This window comes from Protobothrops mucrosquamatus, unplaced genomic scaffold, assembly GCF_001527695.2.
Source record: "Protobothrops mucrosquamatus isolate PMUCROS unplaced genomic scaffold, P.Mucros_1.0 scaffold91, whole genome shotgun sequence".
NCBI classification, from domain to species: domain Eukaryota; kingdom Metazoa; phylum Chordata; class Lepidosauria; order Squamata; family Viperidae; genus Protobothrops; species Protobothrops mucrosquamatus.
The window spans coordinates 111,905-132,292 of NW_015386466.1; the positions used below are offsets into that span (position 1 = coordinate 111,905).

General features: G+C 37.0%; 1 protein-coding gene across 2 annotated transcripts in view; it reads right to left on the minus strand.

The window, feature by feature from the left end:
* Positions 1-5,484: 5,484 nt before the first annotated feature.
* Positions 5,485-20,388, minus strand: part of TLE1 (TLE family member 1, transcriptional corepressor) — a 71,021-nt gene continuing 56,117 nt past the window's right edge. For both annotated transcript variants that reach the window (XM_015812503.1, XM_015812502.1), the window contains exons 15-20: positions 15,932-16,181; positions 13,885-14,132; positions 7,951-8,098; positions 7,118-7,268; positions 6,308-6,384; positions 5,485-6,035 (exon numbers count right to left, since the gene is read on the minus strand). In XM_015812503.1, coding sequence (XP_015667989.1) covers positions 5,928-6,035; positions 6,308-6,384; positions 7,118-7,268; positions 7,951-8,098; positions 13,885-14,132; positions 15,932-16,181 — 982 coding nt within the window. In that variant the 3' untranslated portion in view covers positions 5,485-5,927. The remainder of the gene's footprint in view (positions 6,036-6,307; positions 6,385-7,117; positions 7,269-7,950; positions 8,099-13,884; positions 14,133-15,931; positions 16,182-20,388) is intronic.

Sequence of the window (20,388 nt, forward strand, 5' to 3'; positions counted from 1 at the left end):
CTTAGTTCAAAGTAGTGGCAGTATTAGGACAACTAATCACACCCTCACTTCTGTACACGTCAGGTAAAAGTCTTAAGAACCAAGAGCCCTCATGGCACAGTATTAGAAGCATAGTCTGGAGTTTGATCCTGACAGGGCTTGAGGTTGACCCATCCTTCCATCCTTCTGAGGTAGGTAAAATGAGGACCTGGATTGTTGGGGGCAATATACAAATAATGCTGACTTTTTAAACAGCACACAGAGTGTGGTAAAGCAGTATGGAGCAGTATATAAGTCTAAGTGCTATGGGGACACAGTGGATCAAAGAGTTAAATCTTCACATGCTAAGTTCCTGATCAAGTCCACTAAGTGTTGGATTTATTTATTTAAAACATTTATATACCCATCCCTCTTCTAACCAATTCTTGGGGTGGGGGGCCTCCCAATCAACAGTTAAAACAACATGTAAAACCATATTAAAACTATAGAACTAAACACAAAAACATGTTAAAAATAACAAAAACCTGGCTCCAAGTCAAACTTCTAATGTGCAGTAATCCAATCTGATCCCAGCACTTGGTGGGGGGGGGGGGGGGGAGCCAGGTCTTCAAAGCTTTATGGAACACTAGGAGGGGAGGGGGGCTGCCGAGCTTCAGGGGGCAGAGTGTCCCATAGGACAGAGCTGTTATGGAAAAGGCACACCTCCTAGCTCCCATTAGGTGGCAATATTTAGAGGAAGGGACTACTGTAGGAGCAGGCCCATTCTATCTGACCTGTGTGGAATGGGTAGTGGTCATTAGGGAAAGGTGATCCTGCAGATAAACTGAGCCTGTGCCCTATAGGACTTTAAAGGTGATAACCAACATCTTGAATTACACCTGGAAAGAAACCGGAAGCCAGTGCAGCTCATGCTGCCAAGGTGTTACATGGATAAATCCAATGGGCCCCATTACTGTGCCTGTTGCTGCATTCTGGACCAGTTGAGGTTTCCTGGCAGTCTTCAAGGGGTGTCCCATATAGAGTGCATTGCAGTGGTAAGAGAAATATTTTTTTTAGTTTTCAGTAAATACATTTAACTAAATAAATTTCCACAGTCACAACACTGGCAAGAACTAACTTTGCAGGAGGAAGGGGCACAATAGAAGAAAGTGATGTTTAAAGAGTGAGATGTGCTTGAACCGGATGAGTAAAATCTTAATGTGCAATTTTATCCAGTAATACATGAACGACATTTCCAAACACCAGTCTGACATTAAGGTTATGCTCACATTAAGAGGAAATACATGGCTGGTTAATTAGGAGCAAGTAACTGAATGACAGCATTAATATAGAATTTATAAATATTAAAATTGGGCATTAATTTTAAATCTAGTTTTTCAGTGAACACTTGGCCCAATAGATGATTTGGATAATTCTGAAGAATGAACTGAGAGCTTGGAAGTGATCCAAATATCTTGATGCAGTTAACCACAAAATAAAGAGTTATTAGCTTATCATAATTGCAGCCAATTTTAAAGTAACAGAGTACTCCGCTGTGGATTGCTGCAAGGAAGTGGAACAAAGCGTGTGAAATGAACAGATGGATTTGATTTTAAACAAATTAAGCTCACTCCCTGGGATGTAACAAGTGATTTTGTAGTTTTCCATGTTATGGGTTAACTTCCCACTGTGACCTTCTCATGCTGCTTGGTAATTTTTTTTTCTTGTCATTAAGCACAATCATTGAAAGAAGATGAGGGCTTATTATATTCAGTTCTAAAACTCTCATCTTCAGCTTTCAGGTCTACAAGGACTACTTCATACAAGATAAACTTTACCTACAGCAAAATGAATGTGCCTGAGCTGGTTCTCATATGCTAAATTGCATAATTTCCTGCGTGGGATTTGATTTGTGAGTAGATAATCCATCTTGTGTGAACTGGCCCCTAAAGCACCCTGAAACATGAACAGGCGGTGAATTCAGCCATTGCATAGTGGAACTGGTTTTCATCCTCATGTATTCAAGACAAAAAAAGTAGAGCTAACTATGATCACACCAGACATCTAACAAGGACAATGGGTTTATGACTATCAAATCCTCATATGAAGTTGGATCAATACTGTATTATCTAAAAATTAACATGTCTGTTGCTTTGTGATGCTTCCTGCAAACCAGGGAATAGAACTTCCACTGGTATTTTCTAATATTTCATAATGATCGTAAGTGTAAAGAATGCATGGAATACAGTTTCTTTAAGAGGTGGCAGAGATCACAAAAAATGTTTTATTTAGTAACTTTAACGAGCATCAGTCTTTCTACTTCATTCTTCTCTTATTACTGCAAGTTTGTATTAAAAATCAGTAATCAATAAATTTAAACTACAAACCACAGAGGGACAAAGAATACCAAATTAAATGCTATAATTACAGAAAGTCTCTTCCAAACTCTAGGTATTGCTACATTAAATGTTCTTGTGTACCAGTACCTTATCATCAAGAAACCACATAATAATATTTAGATTGACAGAATCTCACAATCTGATTCTAAATCACTTAGAGAAGTGCTAGCTGGGGAATTCTGGGAGTTGAACTCCACAAGTCTTAAATGTTTTCAAGGTTGGACACCCCTGACTTAGAGCTTTATAGCACAAGACCAGCATCTGATTTAAGCAGATCTCAACACAACACAAAAGACTATATATAGAAGAGAAAAACAGGAAAAGTCTGATGTTTACTCTGAAAATTAGAAAGAAAGACTTGCCTCCTTGAGTCAACTAATCTGGTTCAGGAAAGTCAAGTGGCATTGTACAAAAATGCTTCTGAGAATTACAGTATATGACAGTTCATGTGTAAGTTAAAGAGATAAAACTTAGCTAAATTGGAGAACATTCAAATCAGCCTTCTTTGCTCCAGAAATGTCAGTTGTCGGTCTACCTCCCCAAATTAAAGAATGTTGAGTAGAAGTTTGAGTGTGAGTGAGAAGAAGACATTGCTACTAGCATCAGCAGAAGTACATATTGGATATCTGAAATCAATGCAGTTATGTATATGCTTTACATGGGATAAAGTCTCCCACTGCTATGTTCTGCTACTTTCTGATAGCAGAAACGGGGAGTGGCAGAAACAATGGGGCCCTTTCTACTGCTAGTAAGTGGCTGTTGGTTGCGTGGATTTCAAAAACAAAAGCAAATCTTGTGGGTATTCAATAGCAGCAGGAATAGTTGTGATAAAACCAGACAACTATAGATAGAAGATATGAATGGGCGCACCACTAAGCTAGTCTGCACAGCGACCTCTGATCAGTATCTATCCTTCTATCTGTTTATTGGAGTTTTATTGTCCCACACTTTGATGATCACATAACAAATCTTTGGTAAGAACCTTGAATTTCAGAGGGAATTTGGGCATCATCTCCTTCCTTTGTTTTGTTTCCATTTATTTATTTACTTATTTTCATTAAGGAAGCAGTATTTTATATCCTTTTAATAAGTAAACAGTAAGTTTGTTTACTTATTTTTATATTTATCACATTTCTACACTGCCCATCCCACCTGAGTGACTCCATCCATACTTCTGCCCTCCAAATTGGGTTGTATTCTATAACATTTGCCCCATTGTTGCATATTATGCTAACCTTTTAGTAGTATATTTAGGGACCTCAGTCCATTAGAGAAAAAATTACTGCAAAAACAAGCAAATTTGCAACTCCATTTCTGCAACTAAAAAAAAAAAATTCTGTAGCGGAACAGTTACATGCTGATTTAAGCTGCCTAAGTCAGTGGATATCATCTTCATATTTGTTCATCCGAAGAACCAACACTCCCAACATTAAAAAAAATAAAAACCATAAACTCTTTTTAAGGTTTTAAGTATCCTGCTATTTACACACTGAAAAATAGAGGCCATCAGTTCAGGAGCAGTAAATTGTGGGGAGAAGGAGAAAAAAGAACTAGCTTGGAATATTTACCTCTTTATAGCCTGATACAGAGCAGGATTTGAAAGTGGCTGAAATGTGTGAACTCCATGCAACAAAAATGGCATATCAAATGAAAAACTCAAGTCACCCATTTTCATATAGATGCATATCAGATATGAGTCTGTTGATATGTAGATATTGTGCTCATTTTAAAGACAATGCATCTAGGCCATTAAGAATGCTTAATATTTTATATTCCAGATGTGAAGTAATATATATTAGGACTATTATCATTTCATGCTGCTATAAAATGGATTCAGCAGAATGAGCATGTAAATTGGAAAAAAAAAAACTAATGTCTTTTCAGGCACGGGATGCAAGAAAGAAAATTTGCTCCCAAATGGAAAACATTGTCCGTAGTTAAGCCAACATTGCTCTGAGGTCTTTCTTAAATTTAATTTTCAGGTGACAGTCTTTTAAATCAGTACAGAGAAGCTGGTTACTTATCATAGCTGGTTACTTATCACAATTGTGGCAGTTATATTTAAGAAACAAAATTAACATAAAAACCCAAATGTTCTCTTTTTCTTCTAATATGCTCAAATTTATCTTGTGTACTAGCTGTACAAAATGCACATTAACTTCTGGAAGAGATGCATTTTGGATTCAAAAAGATTGTTCAGATTGGGAATAGACCCATACTCCATATCTCTTAGCACCCCTTTAGAGGAGCTATGTCATTTTCTGAGCTGCCCAGGTAGTCCTAATAACTCTGCATTCTGGCTCACCTTTTCAGCTTCAGATATGAAGCGCAGTATATCTGCAGTTAATATTATAGCCAAATTCTTCTTAAAACCTTAACTGTATTTATATCCTTTCAAACTAGCAAACCTTGTGTAAGAATGAAATAGCTCAAAGGCAGGAAGAGTCTCAACTACAGGTAATCCTCAACTTACAGCCATTCATTTAGTAACCGTTTGAAGTTACAATGACGTGACATTTTTCCCACTTATCACCATTGCAGCATCCCTGGGGTCACATGATCAAAATTCAGATGCTTGGCAACTGGCATGTATTTATGACAGTTGCAGTGTCCTGGGGTCGTTTGATCACCTTTTGCAACTTTCTGACAAGCAAAGTCAGTGGGGAAGCCAGATTCACTTAACAAGCATGTTATCAACTTAACAACTGCAGGGATTCACTTGTGGCAAGAAAGATCATAATATGGGGCAAAAATCACTTAACAACTATCTTGCTTAGCAAGGTAAATTTTGGGCACAATTTTGGTTATAAGTTAAGAACTCCCTGTACTCGTTTTCTGCTGCAGCATGATGAACAACTATTTTCTATCAGTAATAGGAGTACTAACTACACTTTATAAATATGTACATATATTTCTGAACAGATCTGTACTACTTTCGTTTGAACTATGAATTCTTATGCAACATCACTAAATAAACTTTACAGGTGCTCAAAATAGAAAACCTTAGCAAACAGTTCCCAGTTTTAGCCTAGCTTATACGTTTTAAACCATACTGTGTTTTTTTTCTTTTAAATTACTTAAGGGGCATCGGTGGGGGGAAAAGAAAGGAGACTGTTTATTGATACTAAAGCCTTTACTGTAATAAACCAAATATATTTACAATTTGTACAAATGTTTGATCTTCAACAAAACATACAAAACCCCATATCCCAAGAGGCAAAACCAGGAAACAAGTTTATCCAAGATACCACTGTTCTACACAAGACAGGATGCAGGTGGAATCGCAAGTGCTGAAACGTCGTCCCACATCGTCAAGCAATGAGCATGATTCTACGATGTCATAAAGGAAGGGCCCAAAAGGCTGCAATAAACTTCAGCAGGCTCCACTGTGAAAATCCATTAAAGCTATGCTACATAAGTCCTTCTTGCTAGATGTTGAGGAGAGTCATGGGGAAGATGTGGGAACCAAGTTCTTCGTTTCATCATTTTAAAAAAGTAGAGTCTTTCTACATCTACAGTTTAAAATCATTTTGGCCCAGTTCAACTCTTTTAAGTTCCCAACACAATTTCTCAGTAGATAACTTCATAGACAGTAGCCTTTTTGTCTCCAGACCCAGTAACTATGTATTTATCATCAACGGAGATATCACAGCTGAGCACAGAAGATGACTCTTTGGACTAGGAGAGAAGAAAGAGAAGTATAAGCGTCTACTTGTGAACACACACCTATGCACACACCTTCCCTTGCTCCTATCTGCACAATGTATCAAGTTTTGGATTTAAATTCTAATGTGAGTGTAACATGTCATTTTTTAAAGTTGAAATAAGGCTAACCCATGCTCAGTTCCTTGAACCTCCTGGCATAGCAGAAGAGGTCCTGGAACTACTAACACCCCATCTCAAAGAATTCCATTTTTAAATTTATTTTATATGCAAATTATAGTTCTTACCTGGAATATACTGGCTCCATATGGGGTCCTCCAGGCATTTAGGAGATTATCTTTCCCGGTACTTACAAACCATTTGCCTGGAAAATGATCATTAATGAGAACTGTTAGACATACTACATAGACATACACTGTATTCATAAAAGCTCTCTTCTGAATTGTTTCCAGGTTTACTTAATATGAGCATCCCTGTGACTCAAACATCACAAAGGAGAGAAGAGAACAAGGGGAACAGAAAGTATGAAAAAGTGTCAAAGAACACTCCACAAAACTTAATACAATTTTTCATTTTGACAAGTGCTTGCTGGCATAAGTAACCCATGGAGTGTCTGAAAAGGACAATGTTAAATACAAACTCTACAAGAAGTCATCCCACATGGCCAGCCGCATCACTGGGGGAAAAGTGGCTCCATGGTGAGTACTTGTGGCACTTTAGCTGGTTATAAGAACATGGACCACTGTAGTCATGCCGTCTATTCCAAGTAAGGCTGTAACTGGCACACCAGCTAAAATTGGCAAAAGATTCCACATGCTGATCCAGCAGGAATTGCAAGTCAAAGAGTACTCCAAATTTGTAGACTTCCTGCAGGTGGTTAAGAATACCATATGGTGACCCTATCCACCATATTATTATTTTATAAGCCGTCTCATATCCTTGCTGGAAGAACCACCAAGAAGAGAGCTACATTTATTTTCTCCTTCTTAAAAGCAAAGTGGAATGGAAATATTCAAGTGCCTTGCCTTCTTCTAAGGGCAGCTGAGGCTAATTTACACAAATGTTGATGGCTGTTAGACATCATTCCTCTAACTTACCACAGTATGCAAACTTGAGTGATAGCACACAGCTTTCATGCAGATGAAGCTGGTATTTGTCTGGCTTATTTACATGCAGTACTTCCACATTGCTGCTTTCCATTCCCACAGCCAGCCATTCACCAGTGGGACAATAGCCAAGGGAAAATATCTTTAAAATAAAAAGAGAGAGCTATTTACAATCCCAGCAAAAAGGAGAGAGAGAGAGAGAGAGAGAGAGAGAGAGAGAGAGATGGGAGAGAGAGAGAGAGAGATATGGGAGAGAGAGAGAGAGAGATGGGAGAGAGATGGGAGAGAGAAATAGAAACTGTTTTGCATATATTCTGAAACATAGGATGATGATTTAGAGCTGGAAATCAGGGCCAATATACATTTATAATATGTATATATTAATTCCAGAATATGTGGACTAGGGCTAAACAGACTTGTTACCTATGAAGACATTGCTGCATTTTATCCTCCTTTGTTTTCATCTCTCTAGCCTAAGTGAAAATGCCAAATAAGATTTGTATAGGCACTCACAGTTTTAAGGATTCTATAGGAAATACTCATTTTTTTATTCAAAGTAATTGTTACAGACAGGTGGTATAAATTCCTAAATACATCCTTGTTAGAAGTGATTTTATCCCCTAATAAATGGCTTCCCTAATAGTAGCTTGAGGCTGTGACAACCTATATAGATAACAAGATTAAATTGTGAACACGGTTAAGCGGTACTTCTGAGACAAATGTTTGGTCTCCTCTCAAGAGTTACTAAATGTACCCAGTATATGAAGGATTTGAAATGCGCATTATTCACTGTCTTAGAAATGCTTTAAGAAAATAAAAGACACCTGGGATGTGAAGTCATGCTGCTGGAGCTGCCTTCCTTCTCTCAAGTCCCAGGATCTGACAGTGTTGTCCAGGCCTCCCGTCCAGAGCTTGGTACCATCATTAGAAATGTCAATACAGCTGGCTCCATCTGTGTGGCCTTGGAATTGCCTGATAAAACAAACCAGATTGAATAATGATTTCCTGCCAGAACTCAAGGTAAACACTGTTGTGTTGTTAGTTTTGGATTCTGCCTGAGTATCATCTTCTCTGCATTAGCTAATGTGCATGAAGCAGCAAACTTGCACCCTTCCCTACTGTGAAATGAGCTCCCTGTATGCAAGCTTTTTTTCTTTTTTGCAGGTGCCAAAGCACATGGAATGAACCGCAAATTTGGGTAACGAGAACCAAACATATGTGTGCATTGATCTGTAAAAGGTGGAAGACTCTTTGAAAAGCTGTAATTCACTACTGCAACACCTGGAAATAAAATTGAACAGATTACCAAGCTAAACTCAATATACAAAAGGCAAATTGGCTCACAGAGAGAGCCAGTTATTTATAGGCTTTGTCGAGCTGCGAATCAAGGACATTTTTTAAAATGCTTAAAAGATTTGGCTACATAAACACAAGAAGGAAGCTATCCAGAAACACGGCCTGACTAAGCCTTGCAAAACTCTGACCTAAGCCTGTCATCATTATTCAACATTTTACATTTTAAACAGTTATAATTTTAATATAAATTTTATATGTGAAACCCCTGTTCTCAGTAATAAAAAATTATTCAGGTATATGCTAAAGTTAAACCCTAAGCTTGAATGTTTAAAGGGCTTGCCTTTTTTCCCATCAGCAATTAGTTTTAGTTCCATGTCATAACAGCAGCTGAAGAAAAACTACTATCCTGGGATAAGCTATGAATCAGCTTGATAGGCCCTAGACTTGCAGTGTTTCTCAACCTTGACAATTTTAAGTCAGGTGGACTTCAACTCCCAGAATTCCACAGCCAGCAATGCTGGCTGTGGAATTCTGGGAGTTGAAGTCCACATGCCTTAAAATTGTCAAGGTTGAGAAACACTGCAGGCTCTCTCTCTAAAAATGAAAGGGGTTATCAGTGTACTCCTTTCATTTTCTACAACTTGTACTGACTGCAGGTAAGGCTGAATGAATCACAACAAGTTCAACTAATATTTATGTTCAGAAAACCTGGCAAGAACTCTGGTGTTCAACAATAGGGTTGAATAGCCCTTTAGAAACAATTTGGAAAAGGTGCAGCTCTATGATTCTGAAAATGATGCAGTTGCTTTAAAAGGCTGAAGGCAATGCTATGTTTGTATTTCAAAATAATTATCCAAATTATTCCCAAAGCACAACTCAAATATGTTATATGACAGTGAGCAGAGACCTTTGCTCAAGAAGCTCTCTCTGGGGATTTAACTTCATTTTTCTGTTGGACACATAAATTAAAATAGAAGTATTTCCCCCCCCAACTTCATACACGTAGAATATAGATCATTTAAATAGAGTCATATCCAACTATTAATTGCTTGTACTTTGGAGCCACGTTTTGAGTTAACTTCATGACAAAGTGATTTTTTAGGTTCATCCCTCTTGTACCCAATTCACTCAATTGGCTTAGTCATATAATTAACAACTATTTGTAGTAAACACCAACATGAAAAAGCTTCATATGTTTTGTGCTACTATTGTATAAGTGTTGGCTTCCCTCATCCTACACACAATGTGAGAGCACCTGTGTCATTTTATTAAGAGCATGGTTAAAAATATACTAAAAAATTGGCATTCCAAGCAGGGGAAACATTAAAGCCAACCCTTGAGGCCATGTCAGATATTGTTCTTAGTTGCATTTTAAAAATAAAACAATCAAGTTACGGATGTCAATGCTAAATCAGATTGTTTTTCTAACGTAATGAAAATGTTCCAAGGCTATGGAAGGAAAGTAACAATTATTCAAAAAGGAAAGCCATGATAGAATTTGAAAAATGTCTTATTGCTGTTTTGTCTTTTTTCCAATATACACATCTTATTTTTCAGTACCAGACTCCATTTTCAAAGGATCTGATCTACTGTGTAATTAGCACTTGCATAAGTAAAGCCCAAATCCATTTGTAATTACAGATGAAGGGAAAAAGAGATACAGAAGATAAAGGGAGATACAAATAATAATTTCCGCTTGAAATACTGGACAAACTTTTCCTGTATAAATCACAGTGCCATGTAAATTATATTCAAAGTTGGTAACTGGACACTATTTCATGTTAACCTGATTTCAATAGAGCTTAGGCAAGTCAAACAACTAAATGTATTGGACTTCCAAAGACAACTATTGATCCTATAGCTTATAAATTAGCCTGCACACAAGTATCATATACTGTATGTGTCTGAAAATTTGGCATTGCAAAAGTAGAAATGCATAGCATTGGCTGATAGCATCAATACTATCAAATAACTTTATGAATATGGGTATCATCTAGGAACCAAAGGCAGGGGCGGGGCTGGGAGAGAAAGAGAAAAAGAGAGAAATTGAAGTTAGGGACTGAGTTTTCAATATCTTTACTTTTTGTTCTTCTACTTTATAGGCAGAAAAAAAGTATAAATTAAATACAGAGCTGTCCATTTTCTTTATTAAAAAAATCACAAGCTGCAGAACTTAAATTAATTTGATTTTTGGCCCATCACTGTAGGGTTCACAGTCCTGCTTGTAATTAAGATGACTCATTCGGTCTGTAAGTGTCCAGAGATGCTTAAGTGGCCAAATGCCGATGCTTTAAATAGCCTCTCATTATGAAGGCAGGTGCAAATGTCAGCTGTGCTTGCTGAGATTTATTGTGCATCATTGCCAGTTTTTTTGTGATATATGAATAGTTGGTTTTGTGGTCCACCAAACACTCATATTACAAAACTATTTTGAACTGTTAAAAGTTGCTACCTTGCCAAAGCATTCCAACCAAGGTGTACCAAAACATTCTTTCTTTAATCTTGAAAGCTTGAAAGGAAATTACTTATGTGAGCATTATGCTAATTACACACCCGGCCTTGCAAGCTTGGAAATATTAGATGTTGTCTGCAAAAAGAAGCCGCATAACCTAGAAGAGGGAACAGGGAGAAACCCCTGACTAGAAACCAACAAAGGTGCTAAGAAAAGCAGGAAATTATATGAGCTAATTTTTATTTTTATTTATCCTTTCGCTAAGTGAATGGTTTAAGAGCTGTTCCATTCATTTACCCTTAAGTTGCCAATTATTTGAGGATAGTCTTAAATTTAATATAATAAACTGAAGAGTGGAGATTGACCTACTACAATACACAGTAGTTAATGCCAGGAGACTAAAGCTCCTAGACCACCAAGATTAGATACTATCCAACTAGCATTCAAAGCATCATGACAAAAAGGTTCTGATTTCACACTAAGGCAACAGAAAGAGAGTTCTGACAGTCTAAAGCAGGCACGTCAAACTGCCGGCCCATAGGCCGGATGCGTCACGCTGAAACCGCGCTCACCCCATTGCCAGCAATGGGGAAAAAGTCGCAATATGTTGTGTGACATCACGAGTTTGACATGTCTGGTCTAAAGGTATAATTTTAAATTTTCAATAAACTTCATTAAATAGGGCAGGCCAAACAATGAGAGTGGTGCCAGAATACAGTGTAGGTAAAATAAAGTTTTGTTATAGTTTTTAATCACCTTGGATAGAAACTGTTTTAGCTAGCAATCGGGTTAGGGTTGAATTACGCATCCAGCCTAATTTTCAAGGAGGATTTGTAGGAATGGGGTGGGTGGGTGGGTCGGGAGAAAAGCATATGAGAGAATGAGTAGTGTTAAATGTTATGAGATGTTGTTGACAGAAGATCAGGCCAAAAGGTGATGAATGGTGGATATGTTATTGGAGACACATGGTCACAAAATTGAAGCATGAGACTTGGGCATAAGATTTGGAGAGCTGTCATCCCCAGATAGTGGGTGAGGAAATTAGGGATAATTCAGGCTACCAATTTTTTTGATGGCCTCAGTCACTAACGTTACAAATGGAAAATATAGCAGTTGCCATTATTATTTCAGCAGCCACTAAAGAGAAAAAGGAGACCCAATCAGGAAAAAATAGACCCTCCCCCCTCTTTCTGGCAGAGGTTGGTAAAAGAGGTAGAAGATGTGATAAAGAGTTGACAGCTGACACTAAGAGACCCACGCTCTTGTGGTTTCAATTTAGTTTCAATTTTTGTTGACACTAATATAAAAATATAGATGAATCAATCAAATGGGTTACGTATTGTTCTTAAGAATATGTCATCAGGAATAGCCTGTGTCAACAAACAAAGCTACGGAATGGCCTGAAGCCAGCATCAGTAGAGTAGTAGTTCAAAATAAGCAGAAAGCCCACACGTATCTGAATTAAGAACGATGATTGAGGAATTAAGAGGTCAGGTGGAGTAGAAACTCAAATTAAAAGAGCCCACTAGAGAATGAAAAGCTATTAAAGTATGATGGAAAAATGGATGAAGAATGTCAACAGAGGATCCACTCTTGATCAGGCACATTATAAAAGAAGTTAATTATGTAACAGGTTTGCCATCATTTCACTCTTAATGTTATCAGCTATCCCTGGTGGAGGCTAATTGAATGGGAAATCCTTCAGTCAGTGATTATTTGTACTTACATACCAATAGATTTTTGTTGTATTTTATACAGGTACTCCTTGACTTACAACCACAATGGGGACTAGAATTTTGGTCGCTAAGGGATTCAGTTGTTAAGCGAGTCCAGGCCCAATTTTATGGGCATTTTTAGCGTGACAGTTAAGGAAATCACAACAGTAAATGATACGGTCATTAAGCAAAACCGGCTTCCCCAACTGACTTTGCTTGTCAGAAGCCAGATGTGAAGACCACGAATCATGATCACATGACCACAAATGTTGCAAATGTGGGCTAGTTGCCAAGAGCCCTAATTGTGATCATGTTGGTGTGACTATTGTACTTTTTCTTGAGGCCATCATAACTTTGAACTGTTGTTAAACGAAGGGTCGTAAGTCAAGGACTACCTGTACTTTTCCTTGATACAAGGTATGCCTTGCGCAATCGAAGATAACTAGGTAAGCTGAAAATAAGCTATTAATATTCTCAGCACTCAGCATTTTCAGGTGTTTGCAGATCACACCTGCGGTGCTTCTGGAGAACAAGATGGCTAACAGCCTGCTTTCTTTTTTTAAGACAGGAATGTCACTTATTTACAAATGGTGACAAATAAACATTCTCTAAAATAAAACCCACTCCCTGCCTTGGTCAGACAAGTAGAACAATCACCAAAAAATTAATCTTTGCTCAAAGCAAGTGCAGAAATTGAGAATTGTTTCCATTCTGTGTAAGATAACTAAGGCTGTAAATAAACTATATACAAGTAGCTAATGATTTACCTTCTCAAAGGTTCCAACTATTATTTTTTTGTTTTTGAAAAAAAAAACAAGAGGAAGGAGTAGGACATTGTACTTCTGGCTTTACAGTACAATTTGAAGTTACAACAATCAGATGTGTCAGTTTCAAACAAAATCGTGTCAATCATACAACTCCATTTTCATACTGCTTATAATTATTTTGATAGCATTAGAAAATATCAACCACGTTCCTGATTGTTGGTAAAAAAAAAATTTGCAATCATCTCATTGGCTTTTGAGATTTCAGAAGACATTATCAACAAAAATACAGCTTCCCACTCGTATCCTATCCCACTCGTATTAAAACATGCAGACAATTGGATGCTGTAGATTTTCTTGTGAAACTGAAACACACACATAATCCTGAAAAGACAGGTTTGAAAAAAGAGGCAAACTCAACTTTTGATGTACTCAAACTTTACATTCTGAAAAATCAGTGGAAGATGGAGCACATCTACATAAAAGTAGCTTTCAGAGTAGTTTGAAATGGATAAAAGTACCGCAACTAACCTGACCAGGGTCTGATTGTGCAGGTCCCATACTGCAATGTTCCCATCGCTACAGCAGGAGAAGCACACCTTGGAATCGGGGCTGATTGCTAGAGCGTAGCAGGCAGGAGCTGAGGATGTCAACTCTGCTTTTATACGTGGGGTGGGCGCCGCCAGGTCCCAAATGGATAACGTGCTGGCTTCCCCACCAACGATCAGGGTGCATCCATCGGGTAGTAGCTTACAAGACCGAATGTAGTTATCTCTATTCTGGAGAAAAACACATGGCCTCAAAAATATATACTGCACTAATGGGCGATGACACTTTTCTTATTGAAAACCACTTCAAGAAAGATGGTGTTTGTTAAGAGGTTATAGGGGCTCTCTTCTACAGTTTAATAATCCAAAAATAAAAAAGAGAGGGAAAAAGAAAGGGGTTATTATAGATTCCAATCCATAAACTAAAACAATTGTCAACATTTTCCCTTTTAAAACACACATTAGAATAGCAAAACTTGTGTAGCAGCTAGGAAATACAGTGCTATAAACAATTCCATTTTCTTAGAAGCAGCAATAAGATTGTTCTTCTCTGGGGCAGATGCACTGGATTTTAAGTTAAGTCACTTGAAGCACTACAACTGAAAATGAGTGTTTTTGTCATTATTGGTATCCTATAATATGGTGGAAGTAAAGATAGAGTGGGACAAGTTATTTATAACTTGCTTCTAACTACATTTCATCAAAATTATTATTTTTATAAGGCTCTCATACTTTTAAACAGTACCTAGTTATGTCTCTACTGCACAATTCTAAAGACTGTTTAATTTGAAAAAAAAATAGCATGTCATACATGCAGTCCTCGGCTAATGACTGATCACTTAGCAACCATTCAAAGTTACGACAGATCTCCATGGATGTAGTTATGACCTGGTCCCAAATTTCCAATGTCCACCCTCCCCCCCGCCCCCCAACGATCAGGTGCATAGCAACCATTTACGGCCATTTGCATAATTATATGAATAAGTTTTACAACAGTTTACCTAAAAATTGGGTTTTACTTCTGGTTTTTGGCAAAATCGGCCTATAGCAAACCATTGATGGGTAGGTGACCCGATTTATAACTGTTATGACTTATGACCATGATTACTGTCATAAGGACTCTCTATAAGGCTTCTTCCAAATAACTATTTGCTGCAATACATCTAATTCATTATGAAAGTTGATAAAGTGTTTAAACAACCATATGTTTTAGCAAAAAATTAAGTTCAAATAATTAGATTGAAAATAAACCATTCCTAACAAGAATAAAAACTTGGATTTGTTTTCCCCCTTTTTCAATTTTTTCTCATTTACATATAACAAATTAGGTATTGGAAACAGATGTCTCAATATGGAGTAAACTAAAAAAAATGACAATTCAAGCTAATTACTGTTAAACACGATTTTTAAAAAATATCTAAAGTACAATCTTTAGATTTATTCACAGAACTAAATTTAAAGCCCACATTGCCTATTGTAATACTTTTATGTTTAGTAAATATACTTTTGCTCCTTTACTTCAGAGGAAAACGGAAGGCTTTAGAAATGCCTGACAGGTTTTGCAAAACACAAGAGATAGGAACAGAATTGTTTGTAAGGAATGAGAGTAAAAAGGCAGCTCTTTCTTTTGTCCATTGATGCAGATCAACATTTTTTTAACTGCTTCTGAAATTCAGTACTCTTAAGAAACTTGCCTGATGCATCTCATTTATTGCGCAATAAAATCGGCAGAATCTTTTCTTCTGACTAGATCAGGGGTCTTCAAACTTGGCCCTTTTATGACTTGTGGACTTCAACTTCATTCTGGGACGTGAAGTCCACAAGTCATAAAAGAGCCAAGTTTGAAGACCCCTGGATTAGATGCTTCTTGCTCTTAAATTGTGTTCATTTGTTACTGAGTTTTTCATTTACTTTTTTTTATATATATATAGAGGAGTGAAAGATCCAGAAATAAAGACTAAACTAAATTCATCTGAGCTGAGATTTTAGTACTGGACTTCAATGAAACCATCTTATTCGGAATTTCTTACCAGACAGTCCAGTTGAGAAACAGGACTCTTATTGCCAGGTTGGCTGATATCCCAGACTTTGACACACCCTTTTCCACCAGTATACACATGTCTTGTTGGATTGCTTATGGTAACAGCACACACCACTTCCCCATGGTTCAAAGTATTGATCTGGCGAGCGTGGCGAGGTATTCCTGGTCCAATGAGAGCATCTGGAGGGAAAGGAACTGGCTGCATTTGGCCATCTGCAGTAACATGAAACGAATATGCTCTGGAAGGGAAGAGAAGAAAGGGGCAGGAAATAGGGGAAGAAAAACAGTGGTCAAATCACTGACACATTTCAGACTGTGAGTATAAGTCTATCTGCAACATGCTGTGGAGTACAGGTACTCCTCAACGTATGACTTAATCGTTCAAAATTATGATGGCACTGAAAAGTGAATTTTTAAGTTCACTTAAGTTTGCAATCATTGCAGTGTCCCTTGGGGGGGGTCATGTGATCAAAAATCAGGCACTTGGCAACTGGTATGCATTTATGATAGTTGTAACATTCTGGGGGCTCACGTGATTGCCATTTACAACCTTCCCAGAGGGCTTCTGACACAGTCAACAACCACCGCAAAAAAGTTCATTGGGTGTGACTCACTTAATGGCCACATCACTTAGTGACAGAAGTTCTGGTCTCAATTGTAGTTTTAAGTCAAGGATTACTTATAGCTGTTTCCATCTGAACAAAGGCAACCAATAGCGCAGAAGGGATAACACAGTTATTTTTCACAGTGACACTACTTGGGAGTAGCTGCAGTTATCTCAGGTGAATTCCCCTGCTCATTCCTTATCCCTGACTATCCTTTCTGGCATATCTCAAGTCCAAGATCATGATGAAATCGATTCAGTTATTCAATCAGAAGCCCTAAGCTTGTCAGATATGCACCAAAGTGAAAAAAAAATGGGGAACAAAAGCCTCTTTTCCTGTCCCCATCCATATTATAGTTTCATTTACCACTAGCTTTTTTAAAAATGTTTTATTGATTTTTAAAAGTTACAATCTTTAGTGCTTGGTAAACAATGTGTTGTCTGGGTTTACATATTTAACATTAACTTCTTCAATATACATCTGTTCAGCACTGCACAATCCAGTATTTAACCCCTGATCCTCCTTTCTTCCCCATATTTTTTCCATTTCCCCCTCATTACACAGTTACAATTCTTGCTACTATTGATGTATACAAAGTTAGATATAAACATCCTCATCATATTTTACTAATATTATACAAATAATAATATCAATTCATAAATCAATATCCTGTTTTTCATGCTCTTGTTAAGGTTTGATTTCCCATCAATATTTGAAATATCAGTTATGATTTTCTCAATATTAATTACATTTATATAGCTAAAAGTTTTATTCATACCAGCCATTCTCTTATTTTCATATTTTCCATATCAAAAAAAAAGAAAAAAGAATGCTATTTTAATTCTAAATCATATATTTCATTATAAAAGTCTAATTATATCTAAGGGTCATCCATTCTTTTAATCACATTCAAACAAATATTTAAACATATAATGCCCCCTCTAATAGGTCAAATCTTATGTTTTTTAAATCTAACTCTCTCTTTCTTTCTTTGCCAAGTAGCTTTCCAAACCAGGACAATTAAATCGCCCAGGAATTTTCTTTCTATTTTTGTAAAAGTTGCTTGGCATGAGGAAGACAATTTAGGTAGGGTATTTTTGGGGGGAGCATCCCGCCCATTTATATTCCTTAAGCAACTTCCACTTACCTTCTCCCTCAATTTCTCTTTTCATTTTTTGTCTCCCAAGTTGTGACATTTCCCCTAACAGCTCTATATTCCATTTTTTAAAAAATCTTCTTCCTTATCATCAGGTATATTTTGCAGACCTAAGGGTAAAGCATCATTTCTATTTTCATGTTATGGCTAAGTCTTGCAGTATTTTATATGTATGTGGTAGTTTATATTTCCCTCCTTTTATCTCTTCCGTTTCTAGGTCCATTTCCTCTGCTTCATCTTTTGACTTCTGGTTTATTTGTTCATACTTTGTAGTCGTTGTCTGGGAATTTTCTAGTTGTAGATTTAATTTGGAGATTTGCTCATTTACATTATCTAAATTATTTTTAGTCTCATTATCGTTTCTTTTTGTGTCCTCTTTGTGTGCGACAATTGTTTGGTGAATTAGTTGTAGCATAGAGTATATTTCCTTCTGAAAGGTGTTTATTTTTTCTTGAGGCATCATTCCTGGAGATCCTCTAGTATCAGCAATCTTAATAAGAGTAGAACAAAGTTTTCTGGTCTTTATGTGTAGCCTTTATAATCCAATAGGTTCCAGTCCTAAAAGCAATATTTTGTAGTGATCCTTTGTCTCAGGTGTCCAAAAATTGTCTGTCAGGCAAGGTTGTAATCCACAATGTTCAAAGTGTTCAAAATGTTCAACCACCTTGAAAGCAGCTCAAAAGTCTCTCCCAGCCAGACATAGTCAAAAGTCAATTTTTTCTTCTTTTCCCAATAGTTCTTGAGATTAAAAGTCCAAGCTCAGTAGGTGTTTATAGTCCACGAAGTCAGGGTGATAAATATGCCAATGTTCTCCATTAAGCTAGGAGTCACCAAGCAGCCAGGAAGCTAGTTGTAGTTCTATACTCATATCCACTGCTAGATGTCATTCAAAATCCATTTTTCACCCTTAAGACAAAGGATTGATTTCTTATATTTCGCCTCAATGTTTTTTTTCAAAGAGAAAATCTTAACAATTATCTCAGTTCTCAAATTTATCAAAACTGTAGCTTTATGTTACTTCCACTTCAGTATTATGTATTTCTGTCCCCCATAAAAGAAATTAAAACACTGTTTCCGTTCACGTTCGGAAGTTTTACCTTCTTGGGAGCCTTTCCCAAGAAATTCAGTTGTAAAATAGTAAAGAAAGGATCAATATTCTCACCCAGTTCCAAACATGCTGTTTACAATGCTAATTAATGCTTTTCTTCTTCAGTTGTCAGCAGCTAATGGCTGGCCACAGGAATGTAGCCAGTCTTTCCCCTGACAGTTTGGCGGGGTTTCCTCAGATCAAACGGAAAGACCACCATCTCTCCATGATCAACGAGGCACCCCTCCTTCTTCATCACCTCTTCGGAACGATTTTGGGTCCTTTCAGGGCCCTCAACAGGGTGAAATCGGGCACAGAAGGCGGAGCCCTGCCTTCCTGCATCCGTCTCACCGCAACGCAAAACCAGAAGTCCATTTACCACTAGCTTTTAGTGTCTCTGTTGAATTTGAAAATCATAACAGAACCATATAACTATCATATTCAACATATAAATAAAAGTAAATTTCCTTCCAGACATATGTCTAAAGATTTTGCAGATTTTTAATTGGTTGATCAAGCATGAAACATTGGCCCTTTTCAGACATAAGAGCTGAACATTATTCATGATCTTACCAAGATCTGGATATTATTCATGATCTTAGCACATGACTATAATGCAATTTTCCAGGACTAATATAATCAAAATGTATCATTAAAGCAACTGGGAAATTGTTGTCTTTTACTTGCTTAGGAACCAGGATATGATCCTGATTGCACATTTTAGTTTATAAATATAAATTAAGCCAACTTCTTCATGCAGATGAAAAGTGTTTAATCAATCTTAACTGAAATATCAAAATGTGGCATGAGCAAGGAATGGACAAAAATGGAGCAAAGAGCCATAAAGTATATTCTCAATCCAAGAACCTAAAAATATATTAAAGATATTATGTTTAGTCTGAAACACTATCCTTCATCCTAAAATATCACCACTACCACATGCCACTTCCTTCATCCAATGAAATGCATACAAGAACATATAAATGTAATAAATAAGTAAAAATAAATGAAAAAATGATAGTTGAAATTAAGTAGCATCTGGAAGCCCACAAATGGGGGGGGGAGGAGGAGAAGGAGTTTAATAGCAGCAACAGTCATGTGCCTTAGTTTCTCTTAGAATCTTGTCAAACACACATTCACACCCATGCACACACACTCCACCCTATTGACTTCTTGAACTATGAAAGAAAGTGGTGAAGCTTCTTCAGTCAAGAAGAGACATAGCAAAGGATCCTGCATTTCATTTGCCAAATAAATTCAATGTGACATCCTGATTTGTGTGCCTGAAAGGAACTAGTTTTCAAACTCAAGCTGAAAGCTCTCCTGCTGTCAATATAAATTTGCAGTAGACAGGGCATTATCTGAACTCCTACACCAGAAATTTTCAATAGACTTATCTATCACAGATAAGACTATACCATCAGAAAGTTGCTATGGGTAACTGAAGACATCCTGCTGCCTTGGGGTGATCAGGCATAGCGTCAATTTGGTTTCAAAAACAAATGATGAAAGGAGATCAACTCAGCACCCAAGATTTCCAAAGTTTATCTTGTCTATTTATATAGTACACAAAGGCTAAGAAAGAAGCAGCTTTTTTT